Source organism: Doryrhamphus excisus, linkage group LG23 (genome assembly GCF_037039965.1).
Source record: "Doryrhamphus excisus strain RoL-2023G ecotype Guam linkage group LG23, RoL_Dexc_Guam_v1.1, whole genome shotgun sequence".
Lineage (NCBI taxonomy): Eukaryota > Metazoa > Chordata > Actinopteri > Syngnathiformes > Syngnathidae > Doryrhamphus > Doryrhamphus excisus.
Window position 1 is genome coordinate 6,555,226 of NC_136379.1, and position 24,572 is coordinate 6,579,797.

General features: G+C 42.4%; 1 protein-coding gene across 3 annotated transcripts in view; it reads right to left on the reverse strand.

The window, feature by feature from the left end:
• fstl5 (follistatin-like 5) overlaps positions 1 to 24,572 on the reverse strand; it is a 154,210-nt gene that overhangs the window by 30,441 nt on the left and 99,197 nt on the right. For all 3 annotated transcript variants that reach the window (XM_058049606.2, XM_058049613.2, XM_058049621.2), the window contains 2 exons: positions 20,206 to 20,372; positions 5,854 to 5,974 (listed from right to left, as the gene is read on the reverse strand). In XM_058049606.2, coding sequence (XP_057905589.2) covers positions 5,854 to 5,974; positions 20,206 to 20,372 — 288 coding nt within the window. The remainder of the gene's footprint in view (positions 1 to 5,853; positions 5,975 to 20,205; positions 20,373 to 24,572) is intronic.

The following is a 24,572-nucleotide window of genomic DNA, read 5'->3' on the forward strand; positions in this document are numbered from 1 at the left end:
CAGTAAGCTCCACGGTGGCATATACAAATCAAACATAAGTGAGGGAGAGAACCATTACCAGGTCATTGATTTCTTCCTTGGTTTCTATTGATTTTATGTCACTTTTTTTGTCAGCAAGGAGACGAGACGGAACAAAAAGCGAAGCGTCGCTCGAGCTGACTTGACACATTTCTGCACACGCTGCTGCCGCAGTTTCTTGTCTTTACCCCGAAGCCATGGCAAATCACTAAAACACACTCTGTACTTGCAAGCGGCGTAAGATAAATCAATAACGGAGATTATAAGAAGAATAATAATAATCATATGTATTTATGCATTGAGCACCCACAGGGGATTAGGTCTTGTTAATCTTGCAGTACACATTCAACATGTTGAGTGAATATCAATGAATGGGAGTTTGTGTTGAAAACAAGTACACATAACACATTTTGGACGTCTTTGTGTTTGGAAAAAAAACATGGAAGTACGGTAATCTCTCGTTTATCACAGTTCATTGGTGTGATAAGTGAATTTCCATGGAGTAGGGTTCCTTATTATGGATTTGAATAATAGATACACCACAGAAAGCCTGTTTGTTTATTCTTATAGGCATGAAATAACACCCCTATAGTCACCATTACACTCCTATTAACCCAATATAGTGGACATAATAACGTGGGTTACGATCACAACGGTAAAACGTGTTAGGGGGCATAATTCAAACCGACAATAACAGACTCTTGTTCCCGCAATCAAGTCTGGTGCTTGTGTGTCCCGCCGAACAATACACTAATATCGGTGGCACATGTTCATATCATCACGTCTTTGAATGCCTTACATTTGTACTTTACTTCATTTAGACATTTCTATGCTTGAAAATGCTTAATTTAGGCAAAAAAACATGAATATATTTGACTAATAAGAGACAGTATTCAATCAGTGTGATTATTAATTAATGCAGGAGCGCCCAAACTTTTTCCAGCGAGGGACACATACTGAAAAATGGAAAAGCAATGAATTACTATATTTTTTATTGTATACGATTAGTATTTCTTTAGCATTTTTTTTGGAGCAAATGTACAACTTTTTTCCCCCATAATAATTTGACTTCCCAGAAAATTTAGATTTTTTTTCTCATTGGAATATGCAATTTTTTGCACATTATTTTAATAAAAATCCAATTGTTTTCCCACTTCTGCTGTTTTTTTTAAATATTAAAATATATTATTTTTCAGTTATTACAATATGCTAATTTTTCCTCATATTAGAACAGCGAGCCAACAAAAAAACATGAAATCCAACGGGTAAAGTGGTGAGGGATCACTGTACATGCGGAGGGTTCAACACTGTGTGTGTTAAACATCATATATTGCATTTCAAACAGAACATTGAATGCAACACGCGGCCATCAGCAGATGAATGCAGAGCAGCATTCCCCATCTGTGCTTGGAGGTGTGAAGTGCTGTCGAGGGCCGTGCAGCATCAGCAGCAGCATCAGCAGCAGCAACAGCCGCCACGTCATAAATTCATTCTCTTTCCAGGGTGCCTTGAGAAGCCTGCATGAGCACCTATAGATCTTTTGATCGTGGAGGGGCAAATCCTGGTCTCCAGCTGGAATTTCGTACGTCTCGGTGTTAATTTTCTGCGTTTAATTCTATCATTTCTGGCCATGCATCCTCAAATATGGCTAGAACTAGTAGGTACCGTGCAGTGGAAAATGGTCCTCATGTGCAAATAGATGGTTGGAGTTTTCTTTAACAAGCCGCTCCCATTCTGAGTAATTTACATGACGATGCCTACAGCTGTCGGTCCATATAAGATTGTCCGTAGAACCACTGCAGGCAGACTGCGGCACAGCAGCGCTGACAGCCCCCTCATGCTGATCCCCAGCCGGTCGTCAATCACTCAGCAAGGCCGCCGTCTGCAGCACCTTCCTCCAGAAATCCACACGCACGCACGCACGGGAACACACGCACGCACGCACGCAGCAGGCTGTTTTGCTCTCCGACTGTGAAATTCCAACAAAGTGCACCCAAACGCTTCAATCACGTCGAGCTGGAGGCGGCTGCTAAAAAGATGGGGTCGTAACCGCCGGTTTGAGATGTCCAGGTACCTTTTTCAGATATGCACCCCCCCTCCCCCCAATCACGCACACGTGTGCTTACACAGTGAGACTAATATGTACATGCAAACATCTTCTCAGTGGTGTTTCCCCACTAGCACCTCCCACCAAGATGAGATGGCACTTCCCGATTCAATTCAGAGCAGGTAGAAAAGGTAGAAAAAGTACTAAAATAAGACCCTTTAAAAAATCGAAAAGTTTCTGTCTTACTGCTAAACTCTTGGAAGTTTTATAACATGCACCTCATGCGAGAAGGATTCTTTTATATGGGTCCAATTCACACACAAAAAAGGCGCATTCCAACAAAAATGAGCACACTGGCGACAGGCCTTGAGACTAAAACAAGCCAAATAATGTTATAGCGTTTTCTCCAAGGTTGCTTATAAAGCCGACTGTTCTATAAAACTCATATCAACTTTACACTTTTTCCACTGGGGCCCGCATGCAGAATAATGAAATGATACTTTTGTGCTTTAAAGAGAGTAAAACCAATCTAGTGTAGGTCACGATATGCTAAGCTATCAGAACAAAACATCTTAGCCGAGAAATTAAAGTTACATTTAAAAATTAATCTCCGTTCATTTTTATTTTTAGAATATGGCGAATAAAAATGAGCTGCGGGCGGAAAACACTCACACATTCCAAACTATCAGCACAAAGACACCCTGCAGCTTGCAGTATTTATGTAATAATCACTCACTCTTTCCATTATGACGCCAACATCTGTGCTGCCGCTGATTAAACATCCATCCTCGCCATCTGCAGCAAAATAGTTTGGGAGAGCGGCGACACGATACGGATAAACGTCGCACTGGAGATGGACGCTTGTGGTTGCACCGTGAGTGAGGGAGGTGTCCGGTTGGGTGTCTTCTTGGTTTTCGTGTCAAAATACCATTTTACAAATGGATCAATCATTTTTGTTATTGGGTTCATTATAAGACTTGATTGAGGACTTGTTTCAATTGTTCAAAAGATAAAGACAAAAAAAGCATTAATTAGTTATGGCCTAATTAATGTATATATTAATCTTTTTTTTTTTAATCTCACCTAAAAATTGCTTCAAAAGGCCCTCACCATGAGGTACAGTCATGCCTAGTTTAAGGTTCCATTATCATAAACTTATATACTAATATTAAAAACTTCATTTATTTATTTATTTTTTTACTTATTTTTTTTTCCCTTTTCAAAAAAAATAAAAAAAATAATAAACTTAATTTATTTTTTTTAACAGTCCCACGTGCTGATGCAACCTTTAGTTTTAAACACAAGGGCAGAATATTACTGTGTTCTTTAGTTAATCTCTAAATAATTATTAAATAAAACTAAAATAGGTGCACAGTGGACGAGTGGTTCATGCGCAGGGCTCACAGCTAGGAGACCCAAGTTCAATTCCACCCTTGACCATCTCTGTGTGGAGTTTGCATGTTCTCCCCGTGCATGCGTGGGTTTTCTCCGGTTTCCTCCCACATTCCAAAAACATGCTAGGTTAATTAGCAACTCCAAAATTGTCCATAGGTATGAATGTGAGTGTGAATGGTTGTTTGTCTATATGTGCCCTGTGATTGGCTGGCCACCAGTCCAGGGTATACCCCGCCTCTCACCTGAAGACAGCTGGGATAGGCTCCAGCACCCCCTGCAACTCTTTGTGAGGATAAGCGGTAGAAAATGAACGAATGACTAAATAAAACTAAAATACATCTTTCACATGCACTTCCATTCTCATGTCTCCTTTCCTCAACTCGCCGCTCCTCACCTTGCCCTCAGGGTATGAATGACTATTGTTTTTCCAACCCTAACAGCTCTAGTCCAAGAAGTTTAACATATAAAAACAGATTAAACATTTAATTCATGCAATTAATCACCACTTATGCTTTATTTTTCACGCTTGTAATGGTGGTTGATCCTCTGTCAGCGCCGGTAATAATAAGGCCATGTAGCGGTCTTATGATTGAAATGGAAAGGTTGCGAGTGCTTTGTTTTTATTGAGTTTCTCACGTCTAGATTGTACAATTAAGTAACAGTAACAGTGTGGTTTCCACTTTCCAAGGGGAACAAATATACCAAATATAGATATAGATCCATTATTGGACTCAATTTATGTACTGCATACTTCCTAACAGCAGTACTTTGGAGATTACATAGAAACGGCTAATTGTAAGGAGTCAAAAGTATGCATGCTGTGGTGTGAGGGCCATGAACTTGTACTTTTATGTATTTCCTGCTCTTGCCACGCCCTCCCCAGGTTTACAGAAAAACATGGCGACCATGGCCTCCCCCCAAAGAACATACAGACTGAAAACCTGCACGGCGGGTTGTGACATCTTCATCGTCGTATGTTTGACAGACGTCTGCTTCATTCTCCTTTCATTTAAAGCAGGAGGTTAACTGACACGCAATGGCGGGACCGCCAGCCTTATTACGGCCATTGTTCTGTTTATGAAAAGGAGCGAAAGCCTGAGAGAGCGGCGACTCTCTCACTCGTAATTGATTGCGAAGCGGACCTTTTCAGCACAGACTATGGATTCCACGTTTCTCGTCTAGGCCCCCGGTCCCTGGAGGAGCCGCTATCACGCTGCGGAGGCGACTGCCATTTTCTAAAACTCAATTAGGAAACGGGCCGATGAGTGAGTGGATTGGCGATGCTGTTCATCACCGACGGAATTGACTTTTAATCAGAAGGAGAGACGCACTTGAGGCAGAGGAAAGTTTTTGGCTTGGCTGGCAGCGAGCTGATGTTTGTACAATGTAAAGGATGTAAAGTTTCCAAGCAACACTTGAGATTGATTTCAAAAAATCGATTGTGTAACTTTCTGATGCCCCTCCGTCCTCCGTCCTTTGCATTTAAACTATCGATGCCGTTATTGTCAGCCATGTTTGCTCCGCCTTCAACCCTTGTTGCTGACTTGAGGCAAACAATAACTTTTGAAGTATTGGACTTTTATGATTTAGACGTCCCATATTGTGTTCTTTGTTAGCCTATTCGCTGAAAAAAACGAATTAAGAGCGCTAGAGTCTGCATTTTAAGATGTGTAGCGAAGCCTAAAGACTTAAGCCAACAGAGTCATTTATCAAGGGGCGTCCGTGATAAAGGGGCCATCTTCTTCCGTTCATCCGAGGTTGGGTCATGGGATCAGCAGCTAAAGCACGGAAATCCATGGCGTTCCCAGGCCACTTGAGAGACAGTGTCTCTCCAATGTGTCCTGGGTCTTCCCGAACTCCTCCCATTGAACACTGAACACCTCCAGGGAGGCGTCCCACAGGCTAAAAGTAGGACTTTAGGACCAGGGACCGGGCAGGTTACACTTCCACTTTGGAAAGCCCCATTATTGTATAGTATATATGTGATACTTGTTTACTGGTATGTACAAGTACAAACAACACAATACTTGGCAAAATCGGAATAGAGTCAAATTTGGGCGTCAACTTGAGGAAAAGGTGTGCTCTCTCGTGGTCAATAAAAATGATCCAATATTCCGCTAACAGTGAAGCTTCTTATTAGTGCTGACAATAATGAAGCCGGATTTACTCCAACAGATGTTTGGGAATCCCATAGGAGAAATCCCTCTGTGATAAATGTCAAGAGACTACCACGATCAGCGGAGCTCATTTGTCTCGCCGAGTCAATCCGTCTTTTAAGGTGGCAAGAATGATTAGAAATTGAGCATCTGCTACATGTGCCGTAACAACAAAGTGATTCAGGAGCTCCGGAAAAAACAAAGGAAATCATGGAATTTATGACAGCAGCCTCTTACCGTCCACTTGTAGAACGTGCGTCTGAACGAGTGCATCGTAGCCGTCGGCGTGGCAGGTGTAATTGCCCATGTGGGCGGTGGTCACCTTGGTGAAGTACAATGAGCCGTCGTCGCCAAAGTCCTGATTCAGACAGAGAAACAGAGTCGGTTAAAAGCTGCTGGATTTTGGAATTCAGGACAAATATTTCCATGTTTCATGAGCAACGTCCTTCCAAGGAGGACGCGCTTCGGAGTCGATGGCCATCAAAGTCTAGATTGTATGACATAACACGTATGGACAGAATTCCTGCATCAGAACACATTTTCTGTTAAATAACCACTTCCACACTAATATACATGAAAAACAATACTATTTTTTGTTGGGAAGCCCATGAATAGACTTCCCCAACAGGAAGTTACCCAGTTACCCGTGATTTACGGGTTATACATTTGTATAAAATATAATTTTTTTTTGCACGTTTATCAGCGTGTAAGCCCTTATCTCAATACCGACATCGGCTATGTGGTGCAGTTACATTGTGGGTTACTTGTGGTGTTATTTGTGTTGCACCGTGAGTAAGGATGTCATCCGGTTGGGTTGCCTTAGAGTTAGTTAAATGCAATAACACTGAATTTGTGTCCGATCCCATACTGGTGTCAACTTTTAACGCTACTGAGTCGAGTGGTTAGCGCGCAGACCTCACAGCTAGGAGACCAGGGTTCAATTCCACCCTCGGCCATCTCTGTGTGGAGTTTGCATGTGTTCTCCCCGTGCATGCGTGGGTTTTCTCCGGGTACTCCGGTTTCCTCCCACATTCCAAAAACATGCTAGGTTAATTAGCGACTCCAAATTGTCCATAGGTATGAATGTGAGTGTGAATGGTTGTTTGTCTATATGTGCCCTGTGATTGGCTGGCCACCAGTCCGGGGTGTACCCCGCCTCTCGCCCGAAGACAGCTGGGATAGGCTCCAGCATCCCCCGCGACCCTCGTGAGGAAAAAGCGGTAGAAAATGAATGAATGAATGAATTACCTAAACAAAAAGTTTCATTTGTTTCTCTTTGGAAAATTCGGAGAAAGTTTCTCCCCTGCATGTCAACCTTGATCGTGAGACAAGAATTTGTGCTTCATAGGCCTCGGGAAAAAAATGCCACAGGTCAAAAAGCTTTGATATGAACAGCTGTGGCTGTAGGCAACCTCCCGATGCGTGTTGTTGTCACTCTCAAGTGACGTTTTCTTCAGTAATATTAAGGTATGAATGTGAGTGTGAATGGTTGTTTGTCTACATGTGCCCTGTGATTGGCTGGCCATCAGTCCAGGGTGTACCCCGCCTCTCGCCCGAAGACAGCTGGGATAGGCTCCAGCACCCCTGTGACCCTCGTGAGGAAAAGTGGTAGAAAATGAATGAATGAATGAATAGTTCAAGAAACAGGAGAACTTCCACCAAATGACTAAAGACGCCTCTCTATCTGCGAACACGAAACTCGTTGAAAAGCTCAATTGCATACAGGACATCGCTAGGAAAGCCAATATGGCCGCATCTCTTGGCTCGACATGCCACACGCTTTGTTTTGTGGTGTCAATCAAAGCTCATGCTCTTTTGCATCATTACCATCCAAACGCTGGTTAACATGCACACTAAGACGCGCTAATTCTCACTTGGCCTATTAGGCGGCCCGTGACTTGAGCGTGTGGCCCAAGCCATGATTAATTCATGCTGCCTTTGTCAGACAGCAAACACGTAAACAACGCTGCTGGCCGACGTGGAAAAAAGATGCTAACGGAAAAACAAATATTTGCGGCGCTAACACAGACCCCCCCACATCCCTTCCAAGCTAATGAGCTCATTGGCGGCGTGCGGCACGCGTGGAGGTCGCCCGGAAAAGAGGAACATTTGTTCCAACCACATGGCAATCTCTTGAAAGAGGATCTTGGGGATTATTCATGATAGTCAAAAGGAAAATTTTGCTTTTGTGAAATGGGAGTGTTCCGTTTTTTTTTTTTTTTTATGCTGCACTTTTCTCAAATATGTTGTAGATTTAGTCCAACTTCATCGATGCCAGTCATATAAATGCAAGACAAGTAGCCAACCTCTCCAAAGGAGCTCTAATAGTCATGAAAGGTGGAGACCCCTGCAGTATAGTGATTTATTATAAAGCTGCTGTTCAGGCTCTGGAGGTATCTCACACAGCTTGACGCAGCAATTGAACGCTGATTTTTTTTTTCCACGAGTAAAAAAATTGTATTTTTATAACAAATGTAGAAGCAAGAACACCGGCTTGAAGTATGAGGCCCGAATGTAATTCTTTAAGTCAGGGGGTGCCTATGAAGTACTTTTAAAATAACCAAAAATATCCACCTCCTACTATAAACATAGAAAACATATTTAGAAATAAAATAAAATATTACCCATAAACTTGAAAACGACTAACCTCAAGAAAAGGTGTGCACCATAATAACTTCTGATCAGTATGAGAGTATTATAACGACAATAACCTACAATTAAAACACTATGAGGCAAAATTACCCATACTTCCTGGGTGTGAGCAAATCAAGCGCTCCTTTTTTCTCCTGCCTGTGACATCATAATTTCCCCTAAGCTCACTTATAAACAAACATTTCCCGTTCCGAGGAAGACTTTTTGCGTCCTCGTTGTACCAAATGGGGAACAAAGCTCATCGAACACACACAAAACCATTATCTGCTACGTGAAAAGCCAGTGTCACTGCGTTTGAAAAGTGCAAAAAGGTTTGATCCCATCTCCGTGGCATCACACCAGCTGCTCTGAGCGTGTGCCCAAATACAGTGCACTTTGCTGGGCCACGTCAGGTTCCTTCTCCTGCTCCATACTCTGGTTCTCCTGACCTCCGTAGCAGCACACTGACTGTTCGGAGCATGTATCCGAATACAGTACACCTTTCTGGCTAGGTGGATCCCTCCACTCTATACTCCGGTTCTCCCGATAGTAAGAGAACTATCGCCATCTGTAAAGATATGCATCTCTACTAAATACTAATGCTTAGTATTTCACATTATTATTAACATTTGCCATGAAACATTACAGACATTTATTATGCAAAAGACAATGCAGCCCAAGTCAAGGCAACATATTTACAAGGTTTCAGCAATGAGCACATTTTCCAGTTAATCATGAAATAATAGTTTAACAAATGTATTTTTTCTGCAGAACTTTGCAATAAAAAATGGATAACTTACGGCTGAGTTAGTTTATCTGTAATCAGAATACTAAAGATGAAAGTCACATCTCCGTGTGTATCTTGAGATGACTGGTCATCACTTAATCATTGCCATGGGGGGGCACAGCTAGTCAGGAGGGGAGCTGAATGTCAGCTGACTGATGTCAAATGACAGCTACAAAGTGACCTTTATGCAATCGACCCATACTATACCTTCGTGATCGACCGGTCGCTCGCGATCAGCAGCATCATGGGCACCGCTGCTTTAAGTCCTCCCAGACAATGTACAACGGAAATATACCCGATACCCGACGAACCGATACATTTGCAGTCAGGTCATTAGGTTAGCGCTACAACCACGCTTCCGTCTGTTGTCATCCGTCTCCCCGAAAAACTGTTGGCTCGTGCCTGGCTGGCTGAGAAGCCGCATCTACATAATCCACACTGCTTGCCTGTTGGAATTCTATTGTGTATTAAAATTGTCTATATATATATAGATATTTATTTTTTTATTTTAACCAAAAATCTGCAAATATGCAAGAAATCCACTGTCGCTGTCCATGGTGGCCTCACTGTCTGGAACATTTTAACAATCACGACATAACGTGTCAAAGGGGGCGGAAGTGACACGCTGAGACCATCCATCATGACGGCGTCTTCCTGCGTCTATTAGTCTGACGGAGGCCAGGAGGCGAAAAACGTGTTGCTGTGGAATTGCCGCTGCGCATTAAACATTCATACACGCATCATTCAGCATGCGACCTTCGGCTTTTAGGGACATGTAATTCTGCCCCCCCCCCCCCCTTTTTGGTTTCTTTGTCGCTTCTCATTAAGTAACTCGTAACCCTAACCCTTAACATTCTGACCGACTGACCATTCTGACCACGTTCCATTGTAGTGACAAAACCGAGGTTTTATACCGCCTTCTATTTGTGTACCAAGGGGGGGGGGGTGCTGCGTATAATTGGCAAGCTTATTTCGCTGGGATTTGACTAATATACAACATTCAAGCAACAACACATAAACCTAAATGCTTTGAAAACTCGGTATTCCAACTGCAAATATATCTCCCGCCAGAATGAGCCGATTATGTTGACAATGAGCCAGTAAATGTACTGCGGTAAGACAGTAGGTTCACATCAAGCCTTTATTTCTTAAAGGTACACTAACCTGTTGTGTACATATTTTCCACATACTACCGAGAGTAAATCAGACTCATTCTATCAAAATAAAGCACTTTTTTTGCCAGTCGACTATCAACTTCCATACTACGTGATGACTGACTGAATAGCCAATAAAATTGTGAAAACGGTTAAATGCAGGTTAATGGGTAAGGAAATTGGGCTTCATGTGCCTTTGACGTTGACTACTGTTTGTCCTATCTAGTCATTGAGCATGAAGTGGAGGCAAAAGGTTTTCTAAGACAATCCAGTTGTGATCCATTCAATGCTACAAGAATACAATAACCTGCATGAATGATCATATTTCCAGCTTATGTTTTTGTTCTTCTTATTGTACAAAAAATAATGACAAACTGTCTAGAATCAATGGAGCTGTTTCCATCCATTCATTTTCTATACCGCTTATCCTCACTAGGGTCGCCAGCCAATCACAGAGCACATATAGTCAAACAACCATTCACACTCACATTCATACCTATAGACAATTTGGTGTCGCTAATTAACCTAGCATGTTTTTGGAATGGGAGAGGAAATTCCATGCAAAACTCCACACAGAGATGGCCGAGGGTGGAATTGAACCCGGGTCTCCAAGCTGTGGGGCCTGCATGGTAACCACTCGTACACCGTGCAGCCCATGAAATCCCAGCTGAGAGGCGGCGTACACCCTGGACTGGTGGCCAGCCAATCACAGGGCACATATAGACAAACAACCATTCACACTCACATTCATACCTATAGACAATTTGGTGTCGCTAATTAACCTAGCATGTTTTTGGAATGGGAGAGGAAATTCCATGCAAAACTCCACACAGAGATGGCCGAGGGTGGAATTGAACCCGGGTCTCCAAGCTGTGGGGCCTGCATGGTAACCACTCGTACACCGTGCAGCCCATGAAATCCCAGCTGAGAGGCGGGGTACACCCTGGACTGGTTGCCAGCCAATCACAGCCAATCACAGGGCACATATATAGACAAACAACCATTCACACTCACATTCATACCTATGGACAATTTGGAGTCGCTAATTAACCTAGCATGTTTTTGGAATGTGGGAGGAAACCGGAGTACCCGGAGAAAACCCACGCAGATTCTAACCCAGGTCTTCCCGATCTCCTGACTGTGTGGCCAACATGTTAACCACTCGGACACCGAACCTGTGTAAAATGCTCAACTTTTGTCATATTTTGTAGCATTTAAGATAGGCAAGGACTCAAGCCTTAGTTATTTTTAAGATGAACTTACAAAATTTTTTTTTGTCTCTGCATATTCAAACTCATCTTCTGAAATGTCAGCAGCACTTAGACGGATTCTCATTTCCGAGGATATAATTCCGCTTGTTAGCTTTCAAAAGAGCCTGATGCCCTTATTCCAAATAGCTAAATGACAGCTTCACATTTAGACTGAAATTCCCGGAATGACAAGCAAGGTTGTGTTTATCAGTTCTTCACTAAGTGTGCTCATCTAGCCTGCGACTATGAAAGCAAATCGATGGCACGTTTTGGCCCCTGGAGACCCCCAAGCGTCCACCGTGTCACCTTCTGAAATGAAAAATGAACAGGGCGCACCAATGAAAGCCAGAGCGATGGAAGCGAGCAGGCTGTCGAGTGGGGACGATAGCTGTGGCTATCGGGGGTGCCCGGCTCAGTGCTGACAAAGCGTACACTGTGGTAGGTTGGGGGGGGGGGGGTATAGGTAGACAAGGGCAGGTGTAGGTGGATTTACAAATAGGCCATGGCCCCCAGGAGGCTGTAATTAATATAGCCGTCAGAGGAGGGTCACCCTGAATCAAGCAGCTCAAAAGTGGACCTCAGCTAGCGACATTACGCTCACGCACACTTTTTAATGTATGGGAATATCAACACAATTTTCCCCTTTAATATGATGGACTGGGATGAATACACAGGCGGATGAATATGCAGTTGGGCATTACTACACTGAGGAAGGACGTCGCTTATTATCTTTTTTGTGAACTTTTCCCCGTCATTATGACTGTTACCATGTGTCAAAGAAAAGGAAAGTGAAATTAGTACTTTCATGCTAGGTTAATTGGCGACTCCAAATTGTCCAAAAGTATGAATGTGAGTGTGAATGGTTGTTTGTCTACGTATATGTGCCCTGTGATTGGCTGGCCACCAGTCCAGGGTGTACCCCGCCTCTCGCCCTAAGACAGCTGGGATAGGCTCCAGCACCGCCTGCAACCATCATAAGTATTAGCGGTAGAAAATGAGTGAATGAATCATTTTTTTTAGGTTTTCATACAGGATATTACGGCTCTCATCATCAGTTTATGATTAAAGACTAGATAGGACAGCTCTAGTCTGAGGGAATGGTTTATCCTCCCAGGTAGCAGCACGCCCCCCCCCCCCCCCCCCAAACAAGAACACCTCCAGTTGTAACAATAATCATGGAGAGACCTAAAATACATAAAGGAAAGAATACGTAGACTGGACAATTTGCTACCTTTTTCTAGTTCACTTCCTCTCATTATAAGACTCTTCTGATTGCGATGCATTCAAAAAAAATGGAAATGAAAATTGCAGGGCAATTATCAGGCCATTAAATCAATCACAAATGGACAGTTTAGCTTGTCTTAGAAGATGTTTCAGCTGTCATCCGAGCAGTCTTCCATCATTCAGACAAGATAAGACGACCCTCATCTGAAGGAATGGTACAGAATCCATAGTATTTATTATTCACTCCTTTATGGTACAAAAATGATAAGATATAGTAAAAGGAGTCATTTGAGTGCAATCACTCTTGCTAGCATAACATTAATTTGTAACAATGGTCATGAACGGACCACAAGAGATTGAAACCGTTCTTGTTTGAATAAACACTTGGATCCTGGACCAGCATCTCAGAGTAGAGCTGTCCTATCTAGTCTTTTAGCATGAACTGTTTGACCGGTTGAGAGGTGAAACGGACAACCTGAACAGTCCAGCTGTGATCAATCCCGTGCCTTTAAGAATACACTTATCTCCATGTTTGTGTTTATTAGATAGATAGATAGATAGATAGATAGATAGATAGATAGATAGATAGATAGATAGATAGACTTCCTTTATTGTCATTGCACAATAACACAGCAGTGAAATTGCCAACGAAATGTCGTTACCTGGCTCCTGTATAATAAATAATAAATGATAAATGATAAATGATAAATAAATGATAAATAATAATTAAAAATAATTAAAAATAATTAAAAACAACAATAAAAAATAATTACAAATAATTAAAATAATTAAAATAATTAAAAATAATGAAAATAATAAATAATAAATAAATAAAATAATGTGGAGAATTAATAGATGACATCAAATATGAACAATGTACACTGTAAACATTAATTTGTACAAACAGTTTAAATAATTTTGAATAAATAATAATAATTTAAAGTTTTGCGTGTGGGCAGAAAGAGGGGCTTATTTGGCATTGAGCAGTCTGATGGCCTGGGGGGGAAGTAGCTGTCTCTTTATTTATTTATTTATTTATTTATTTATTTATTTATTTATTTATTTATTTATTTATTTATCTATATATTTCATTATTCTAATGAAAAAAAGCAACAACACATTCTTTGTGTTTTGATGCAACAACAGCAAGCATGCATTCGTATCCAGAATGACTTGGCAGCTTTGTGTGGAAGAGAGAGAGGAAAGGAGCGACAACGCCGCAACGGGGAGACGAATGTGAAACACAATAAACTTCCTACCTGAGACGGGATCTGTCAGAGGGGGGGGGGGAAACAGAGGTCAAATGTAGAGAATTGGAGCGTAAGAGCATGGAAAAAAAAAAAGGAGTGTCTTCCCTGCGCTGACACCTAATGACATACTTGGTATATATCTGGTATTTCCTGATCCGAATGCATCATCGGGGTGTGTTGAGCTTGTTTGACAAAAAACACTTTGACAGTCGGGGAAAAAGAGAAAAGATTGAGTTTGTTAGCCTGTGAAATGGAGCAGGAAGAGAGCAAGGAACTGCACAGGAGGTGAAGCTCACCGATCAAAGCCTCAGGCAGAGATTTGAAGAATAATCATATCCTGTTATTGTTTTACCGCTAAAGCGCTGACAAACTGGGAACTTCACAACAAAAACTCCAATGCTCCTACTGAGGCATGCATTTTCTCATTATTCACAGATTAACAATGCATAGAAGTTTGATATTTGATAGACCAGGGGTCTCAAACACGCGGCCCGCGGGCCAAATGTGGCCCACAGGACACTAGTTTGAGGCCCCCGCCTTGATAGGAAAGTTTAATGTTAGTGCGACCCGCGCAAGTTTGATACGGATGCTGTATGGTATCATGTACCCAGAAAAAAATATTACGTTTGATTAATGTTCATGTTAAAGGTTAAATAACTGTTAATAGTTATCCTCCCTATCCGTGTGGAAGTGGTAAGTTTTTGGCTATTTAAGTTTAAAGGAAATAACTTGAAGGCTACCGTTTAGGTCGCTAGCTCTCTAGTTTGCGAGTTAGCATGTGTCTCAAGACCCTGCAGTTGCGCAATATGTTGTAAATAAAAAGAGTATAAATGTGACTATAGTCGTGTTTTGTCATGTCTACAGGGCTCTAATAATGCTTTGTTCATTTTAATCTGAAAAAAATAATTTGTCTACCCACCAACTATATGTGGTTTCTTAAGTTTTTTATTATTTGCCGTTTTATTATTATTATTATATTTATTTATTTATTACTGATTGACTGATTTTCTTTATTCTTGATTTGTTTATTTATTTTTCAACTTTTTTTAAATTTTTTAGTTTTTAATAAATGCATTTTTATTTTTTTTTGGAAAACCTGATGCAGCCCAGTCTCACCCAGACCCGAGCTCCAGTGGCCCCCAAGTAAATTGAGTTTAAGACCCCTGCGATAGACATTCAAATAATGGACTTGCCCAAAGATACCTGAACATGGTTATGTGACGACTTTGGATCGAACCAGCAACCTTCACATTTGGAGACTCGGTTCCTCCCATCCAAACAACCACTAAAAGTCTGCATCCCCATCCTGTACAATGGCACCCATTTAATAACACCAACAACCAATCCAGGAGCTCCGTAACGCTGACAGCTTTGACTGATGATGCAACAACCAGGCAACAGCCGGCAACCCACTGGAATTACGCCGTAAGCCGCTTTCGTGAAAATGTCGAGAGGCTAAGATGAACTCCCGGGGTACACGGGTGCACGCTGCGGGATTAGAGAGGCGTTCACTACCGTTAAATGTTGACGGGTTCTAACATTGGCTCATTCTGCGTGGCTGGAGGGCTGATTGAACCACCCGTGCTGATGAGACTGGCGACGAATAATTCCAGATATCCCTCGACAGGAAGAATCAGTGAAGGAATTTCTAATGACGACGATGACGGCAGATGCAGAAAGCATTTGTTTATTTTTGTTATGATGTTTCCTTGGCATATACCAATGACTATCTGGCTTCTCCAAGATGGAGGAGTAGCGGCTTTACTCTGAACTCGTTCCAGATAGCAGAACTTCTCACGTTATTTTGTGATCATCTCCTTTGAGTCACTACCCAAAGCTCATGACCATAGATAGGTGGGAGCGGGAATGCCGATCGAGAGGTAAATTTAGAGCTTTGCCTTTGGGCTCGGCTGCCTCTTCACTGGGACGGACCAAACCAGTCGATCTTTGGGCTACCACCTTATGGGTTTGTGTGTTCCAGTTGTGGAATCCAGTTGGGGACCCATGCCCTTGGTCGAGGCACCCATGACACCCACGTCCAAGGAGAGGAGTGGCTAGTGACCCAATGGAGAGACCAAACATTGGACTTAGTTTTCTATTGCTTGGAAGCCGGCGGTTGGGGCTCGATGGCGAGTGACTGGTAGCCAGGCTTGCACCTACGGGGCCCGACCGTGCACAGTCCAAAGAGACAACACCGGGACCCCCCTCCAATGGCATCACCCCAAAGGGGTCAGTGTGCTTAAATATTTCAATTTTAGACTACTAATAGGTCGTAGTCAACCACAAAACAGCCATGAGTCCATTCATTCTTTTTCTACCGCTTATCCTCATGGGGGTTGCGGGGGGTGCTGGAGCCTATCCCAGCTGAGGTGGGGTACACCCTGGACTGGTGGCCAGCCAATCACAGGGCACATATAGACAAACAACCATTCACACTCACATTCATACTTATGTAAACTGGAGAGAACATGCAAACTCCACACAGAGAGGGTGGAATTGAACCCCGGTCTCTTAGCTGCGAGGCCAGCATTTTATCCACTCCACTCCTATTCATTGATATATATTTAAAAAACTGTTAAAGTGAAGCTGCAAAATTCCAAGTAAGGAATCATTCATTCATTTTCTACCGCTTATCCTCACGAAAGTCGCGGGGGGTGCTGGAGCCTATCCCAGCTGTCTTCGGACGAGAGGCGGGATACACCCTGTCCTGGTGGCCAGCCAATCACAGGGCACATATAGACAAACAACCATTCACACTCACATTCATACCTATGTAAACCGGGGAGAACATGCAAACTCCACACAGAGAGGGTGGAGTTGAACTCGGGTCTCTTAGCTACGAGGCCAACATTTTACCCACTCAACCACCGTGCAGCCACAGCGATGAGTTATTCATTGATATAGTATATTTAAAAAAAAAACTCTGTTAAAGTGAAGCTGCAAAATTCCAAGTAAGGAATCATTCATTCATTTTCTACCGCTTATCCTCACGAGGGTCGCGGGGGTGCTGGAGCCTATCCCAGCTGTCTTCGGGCAAGAGGCGGGGTACACCCTGGACTGGTGGCCAGCCAATCACAGGGCACATATAGACAAACAACCATTCACACTCACATTCATACCTATGGAAACCGGGGAGAACACGCAAACTCCACACATAGAGGGTGGAATTGAACTCGGGTCTCTTAGCTACGAGGCCAACATTTTACCCACTCAACCACCGTGCAGCCACAGCGATGAGTTATTCATTGATATATATTTTAAAAAAAAAACTCTGTTAAAGTGAAGCTGCAAAATTCCAAGTAAGGAATCATTCATTCATTTTCTACCGCTTATCCTCACGAGGGTCGCGGGGGTGCTGGAGCCTATCCCAGCTGTCTTCAGGCAAGAGGCGGGGTACACCCTGGACTGGTGGCCAGCCAATCGCAGGGCACATATAGACAAACAACCATTCACACTCACATTCATACCTATGGAAACCGGGGAGAACACGCAAACTCCACACATAGAGGGTGGAATTGAACTCGGGTCTCTTAGCTACGAGGCCAACATTTTACCCACTCCAGCACCGTGCAGCCACAGCGATGAGTTATTCATTGATATATATTTAAAAAAAAACTCTGTTAAAGTGAAGCTGCAAAATTCCAAGTAAGGAATCATTCATTCATTCATTCATTTTCTACCGCTTATCTCCATGAGGGTCGCGGGGGTGCTGGAGCCTATCCCAGCTGTCTTCGGGCAAGAGGCGGGGTACACCCTGGACTGGTGGCCAGCCAATCACAGGGCACATATAGACAAACAACCATTCACACTCACATTCATACCTATGGAAACCGGGGAGAACACGCAAACTCCACACATAGAGGGTGGAATTGAACTCGGGTCTCTTAGCTACGAGGCCAACATTTTACCCACTCAAAAATGCAAAATTCCAAGTAAGGAATCAGTGTACTCTAATTTTGACTTTTACACCCCAAAGAAGAGAAGCTGAGAAACGAAAACAAAAACCTACTTTTGAAATCAGCGACAACCTTCCGACAGCCTTCCTTTTTGATTTTACTCCTCTCACATTCATCCTGCCAAAGTGTGAAGAAATAATCTGACTCGACGTGTGGAGCCTCCTCGCAAAACATCTTTTTACCCACAAGGACACTTCCAATGTATGATGGAGAGAGAGAGCGAGAGCAAGAGAAGGGGCAATCAAGGATTTAAATGTGAGCGGGGCCTCGTCCAGACGTGCTTTCCAGTCAGAGGACGGTGTCGAGGAAGACTGGGGGGGGGGACAGCTGGGCTCCTCGCTTCTCATTTTAAGGGTCATCAACATTTAATGTTACATTGGCTGTGTCTCCCTTTATCTGCTGCGACAGTGTTTACTTAATTATGCACTGCAGCATCACCGGGCGCCCACGTCCACCCTCACACACACACACACACACACAGTGGAAACGTCCATTGTGGTATCTCCCCTTGATACACAGGTCTGCTGCTGACACACACACACACACACACATTCACAGAGTCCGCAACAGCATTGTTGTAGAAGTCGGCTTTGAACCCCTTTGGTATCCGCCTTCATTTTCTTCTCCCGGCCCTTAAATCCCACCTCAGTCCCTCCCAGCACTCTCTGAGCACAGAAGACCATCTGACATCCTGGATTATTGTCAGAGTCTCGACACAAAGCACTAAAAGTCACAACAGCCAAGCATCTACTCGGAACTCTCTCAGACGGAGAGTGGAAACAAGAACTATACTTTTACCTTTTAAAATGTCTTTTTCCGACTCCAAAGCTCCAAAGATCACCGACGTCCGTGTGATTAGAACCAACTTCACAACACTTTTAGCTACCTGGAAAGGGCAGCCGTTTGATTCCTTGTTACGAGGCGGAATCGGCATACCATAAATGCTCCAATTAAAGCTGCTACTTAATTAATTACAGAATACCCAATGGAGTCGCTGGGGGAAAATTACAAATTTGCAACCTCCTGATGTCGTTTTACTAGCTGCTTTTATGAAAGACACATATTGAATCATATTTTAAACAACTGCTTGATAAATAAAATGTAAAACTAAACACTATTTTTTAAACTCATTACATAAACGGCCATTATTATCTTACCAAAAAAAAGCATCATAACCTCTGGTTTGGTTGCTAGCTTGCTAACAACTCTCACTGTCTGTTCCTAGTCATTTGTAAGTGTGAGTGAGTGACAAGAAAAAAAGCTCTGACTAGTTTGGAAATCCGTCATTTATCATGGCTACTTGGTTCCAGGTCCGACCGTGATAAGTGAATTTCCAATTTCAGTATAAATGAAATATTTTCAAAAGAAAAGAAAACCTTTTAAATACTGTTTTTCACTATTAGAGCCCTGCAGACATGAAATAACACCCCTATAGTCACTTTTACACCCATATTAACCAATGCAGTTGACATAATATGTGAAAATAAGATATATTAGACATAAATAAGACTTGTGCTTGTTTGTGTTGCTGTAAATGTGTTCTGATGCTAGGGGAGCTGAGTGGGTGGCGGACAGGAAGTGATGTAAGGGGTTAGGGATTATTGTGTCTGTTCTGAGATCCTACAACAGTTGTTGTTGTTCCAGTGAACAAGTCGGGTGCTTGTGTGTCTCATCGAATATTACAGTAAATGTAGGCAAATATGCATATTTGTTGACTAATAATGGGTGGACTCTACTCTGTATTAACTATAAAGTACACTTTTGGATCTTTGTTCCAGTGAACAAGTCGGGTGCTTGTGTGTCTCATCGAATATTACAGTACATTTAGGCAAATATGCATATTTGTTGACTAATAATGGGTGGACTCTACTCTGTATTAACTATAAAGTACAATTTTGGATCTTTGTTCCAGTGAACAAGTCGGGTGCTTGTGTGTCTCATCGAATATTACAGTAAATGTAGGCAAATATGCATATTTGTTGACTAATAATGGGTGGACTCTACTCTGTATTAACTATAAAGTACAATTTTGGATCTTTGTTCCAGTGAACAAGTCGGGTGCTTGTGTGTCTCATCAAATATTACAGTAAATGTAAGCAAATATGCATATTTGTTGACTAATAATGGGTGGACTCTACTCTGTATTAACTATAAAGTACAATTTTGGATCTTTGTTCCAGTGAACAAGTCGGGTGCTTGTGTGTCTTATCGAATATTACAGTAAATGTAGGCAAATATGCATATTTGTTGACTAATAATGTGTGGACTCTACTCTGTATTAACTATAAAGTACAATTTTGGATCTGCTGCATCACTCCAGGATGTCGGCCAACTTACGTTGATGTCCTCCAGGTTCAGGGAGTTGAGATACTGACGGTTCCTCCTCCAAAGTATCGGCGGCCGGTGCTCGCCTGTGATGGTGCATGTCAGCACGGCGCTCTGGCCGACGGTTACGGTTTTCACCAGAACCCTCTGGTGGTCCGGGAGGTCAAGCAGATACACGTCTGTTGAGGACAGAAGAGTGGTAATGCGGTTGGTCGGGGTCGTATGTGCTTCTTTTTTCACTTTAAGGTGGCTAAATAAAAAAAAAAAACGTATCTGAGAAGATGGCAGTGTGTCCAGAGAGCTGAGTAAAATCACCGATTTTGTGTTATGTAACGCAGCTTGTTAGAGAATGCATTCTAATCATCCTCTGCAGCCGCGAGCGGTGGCACCAGAGTAAAACAGACTCCATTAGTTTCTGCTCCTGGAGGCATGAAATGCAACAGCTGAAGATAGAGCGAGCGCCGACCCTCCAGCGACCTGTGGAAGTGGTTTTTTTTCTTAACCTTTTCAGCCAATTGGAGGTTTGGTCCGCTCGGCGTGTTCGGCGACCGACGACCTGGGTGAACTTGCGAGAGCCCAACCGGTCCAATCAGAGCGCAGCGCTGACAGACTGGCGAGGCTCAGAGTCAGGACTGGTAATCTCTCAGTTGGCCCAGTAAATTGACGCCTGGATCACAACAAAATTAGAGGATTAAGATCGTGTACGCCCGGCCAGTCGGCGACACCTTCAACCTTCCATTTTCTTATTCTGTTAGTGTGAGTTTTCTTCTTCTTTTGCGCTCATGTGCCGTTTCAGTCAGCAAAAGTGATGACTTGCAACACGAAAAGGCAAATGTTTGAATCCGAAAACCAAAAAAACTCAAATTCTTATTTGTTTCTCTTTCAAATTCGCACCTGATATACCTAATTAATAAATCGGCATACCATAAATGCTAAAATTACATAACCACATTGTAACTTCCAGCTGTGGCTGTAGGCAACCTCCTGATTGTTTTAACTCTACAATTTTGTCTCCTGTGTCGCTCCCATGTCATGTTTGATTCATTAATAGCAATTTATTTGCGATAGAAATCATTCATTTTCTACCGCTTTTCCTCACGAGGGTCGCGGGGGTGCTGGAGCCTATCCCAGCTGTCTTCGGGCGAGAGGCGGGGTACACCCTGGACTGGTTGCCAGCCAATCACAGGGCACATATAGACAAACAACCATTCACACTTGCATTCATACCTATGGACAATTTGGAGTCGCTAATTAACCTAGCATGTTTTTGGAATGTGGGAGGAAACCGGAGTACCCGGAGAAACATGCTAGGTTAATTAGCGACTCCAAATTGTCCATAGGTATGAATGTGAGTGTGAATGGTTGTTTGTCTATATGTGCCCTGTGATTGGCTGGCCACCAGTCCAGGGTGTACCCCGTGCCTCTCGCCCGAGGACAGCTGGGATAGGCTCCAGCACCCCCCACAACCCTCGTGTGGAAAAAGCGGTAGAAAATGAATGAATGAATGAATTTGTTTCTCTTTGGAAAACTCGGAGAAAGTTCTTCCCTGCATGTCAACCTTGATCGTGAGACAAGAATTTGTGCTTCATAGGACTCGTAAAAAAATGCCACAGGTCAAAAAGCTTTGATATTAACAGCTGTGGCTGTAGGCAACCTCCTGATGCGTGTTGTTGTCATATACAACAGTAATAATAGTTTGTCCTTCTCATTTGTTTCGCTTCTAAAAACTTTTGACAAAGTTAAATTTCCAGGCAGGCTCAACGACTCGGTGGGTCTATTCTAGTCTGACTAGGTAGGACGGCTCAAGTCCTTCAGACTCGGGATTCAATGCCCTGAGAAATGTAATTCAATATTAAAAAAAAAAAAGTTTGCCTAACTGAAACGTTCACCCTTCATGCCAGCCTGGATTTGTGGGAATTAGGCCCCATGTGACACGGATATCCAGTCCATCCCGCTCCTCGGATCCTGAATCCCAGCAAAGCCGTCAGATCAGCTCGCCACGACGCGTCCCCCTTGTCCGGGTGGTGGCTGCTGGATCAGCGGATCCCAAATCTCATTCCAGTAATGTCGTCCCTAACCATTCAATCACGGACACCTTGTAGCCGAACGCTCCGGCGGGATATGCTACAAGCCACAAACTCGATTTGCCGCTGATCCCCGGGGAGGATGGAGCCTGGTGAACTTCTCCGCCGCCGCTTCGGCTGCAAGGTGGAAAGTGAAAGTCCCAGGATAGATGCTCTTGGATCGGAATGGAAGATTCCGTGTGCAGGAAGCTTGTCTTTTACCTCTGATTTTAAAGCTCCAACGACTGAACGCCCCCCCCGGGGAAGAGGTCAAGCTTCCATCGGTTGAGCTGTAATTAGCGTTAAAGGACGAGGCTCAGATGTTAGATTTACTCCGAGAATGGGATGCGGTGGCACGCTCTGGTTTTAAATTGGAGTTTGTCAGGGAAGAGAGCCAGCAGGACTACGGCGAAGGGGGTGGACTACATGAAGACAAATTGCGGAGAGGTTGCTTAGCCAACCTCTTTTGACTCAGCCCTCAATCACGCGCTGCTTCTCAAGCGCTCGCGTAATCTTCGGGTCCGTACGGCGGAAACTGAACATTTTGAACATGTTGGAGTGCAGATAAAAGTATTTTCCATCACGCTGCCACATGGGCATCAAGTCAAAAAAAAAAAGATCAACATCAGAAAAGACATTCAAGCGAACGTTCTCTGATCTTGGATGGCTGCGTTCATTCACTCTTTCCCAAAAGAAGAACAACAAGGACGGGTTGCAGTTTTTGATACCGCACACGAACGACTCCAACGCATCCAAATCTCTGACAGAGATCGAAAATAGTTTGAGCGATGAAACACAAACAAGTCCCTTTTGTCTTCCTAAGGAAAACTCTTTTTTTTTTTTTTTCGTCTTTGATGTCGAGTTGCCGCCGCCGCTGCTGCTCGAGCGCCGCAACCAAACAAAGGGAGTCTCTGCACAACATCAACGTGGATCTTCAATTCCCCTTATGTTTGTCTTCCAGGCCTGAAACTAAACTCACTTTATAAGAGAGGCTGCTTTTGTAGACAAAAGGACACCTTTAAAGGAAAACTGCACTTTTGTTAGAATTTTGCCCTTTTTTTTGCCTTCTGAAGATATAAAAACATATTTAAAAAGAGACAGCTCATTACTGCATGTAATGAGACACGCATCAAAAAGTTTAGTGGTTTTATATACATCCTGTAAGCATGTAGTACATTCATGATAACACTGAAAATTGGCAGCAACCTTGTTGGGATATTGAACCATCAACTTTACAAGCATGAAAACAATGAAACCGGGACTGTATCTCACCTCACTGGTTTGTGTGGGATGTCATTATAATGCAAAAAGGACACGTACTTACCGACCAATTTGTCTTTCGTCTACCCACAAACGCTAGCAGCATAATAACGCCTCTAATGTGATTACAAATGAAACGCTGCTGCAACATCATGACAGTTTTTTGTTTTTTTTTTGTGTCCGAGCAGCTGCGGTGGCAAAATCCCGAAGGGTGACGCGTACTGCAGAATCTGATCAAATTGGGCTAATTTTACCACGGCTATTGTGCGGTAAGGAATGTTGTTGAAATTAAAATTGAGAATGCAAAATCACGGATTCATGCTGTAATTAACACCTCGATCTAACGAAGCACAGTGTCTCCTGTAATGGTCCCGGTGTCTAATTTGTGTTAGAGCAAATTAGCAATGTATGCTGAAATATGGAGAAAAAGTGTCTTCACTTTATGAGTATTTTTTTGTGTCTCCTCAAATTTGCAGATTTTGGTAAAAAAAAAAAACATTCTTTCATGCGTTCCTTCAGCATTTTTGATGTGTAATTAAATAAATTAAATTAAATAATATTTTTTTTTAACAAAAAGCACATTTTTGTAACTAAAATATGTGATTTTTTTAACGTATCAAAATCATTAAAAAATAAAATAAATAGTATATATGTAAATACATTGTTAGACTATGGATTTAAAATTCATATATTTATTTAAAAATTTTAATTAATTATTTTTTAATGAAAATATGCTGAAATATGGAGAAAGTTTCCCCACTTTGAGTATTTTTTGTGTATCCTCAAATTGCAAATTTTGGTAAAAAAAAAAACATTCTTTTTTAAATTGATGGTTGGCGTTCCTTCAGCATTTTTGATGTGTAATTAAATAAATTAAATAAGTAGTATTTTTTTTAACAAAAAACACATTTTTGTAACTAAAATATGTGATTTTTTAATGTATCAAAATCATTAAAAAATAAATCATACATATGTAAATACTTTGTTAGACTATGACATTTAAAATTAATATATTTATTTTTAAATTTAATTAATAATTTTTTTATGAAAATATGC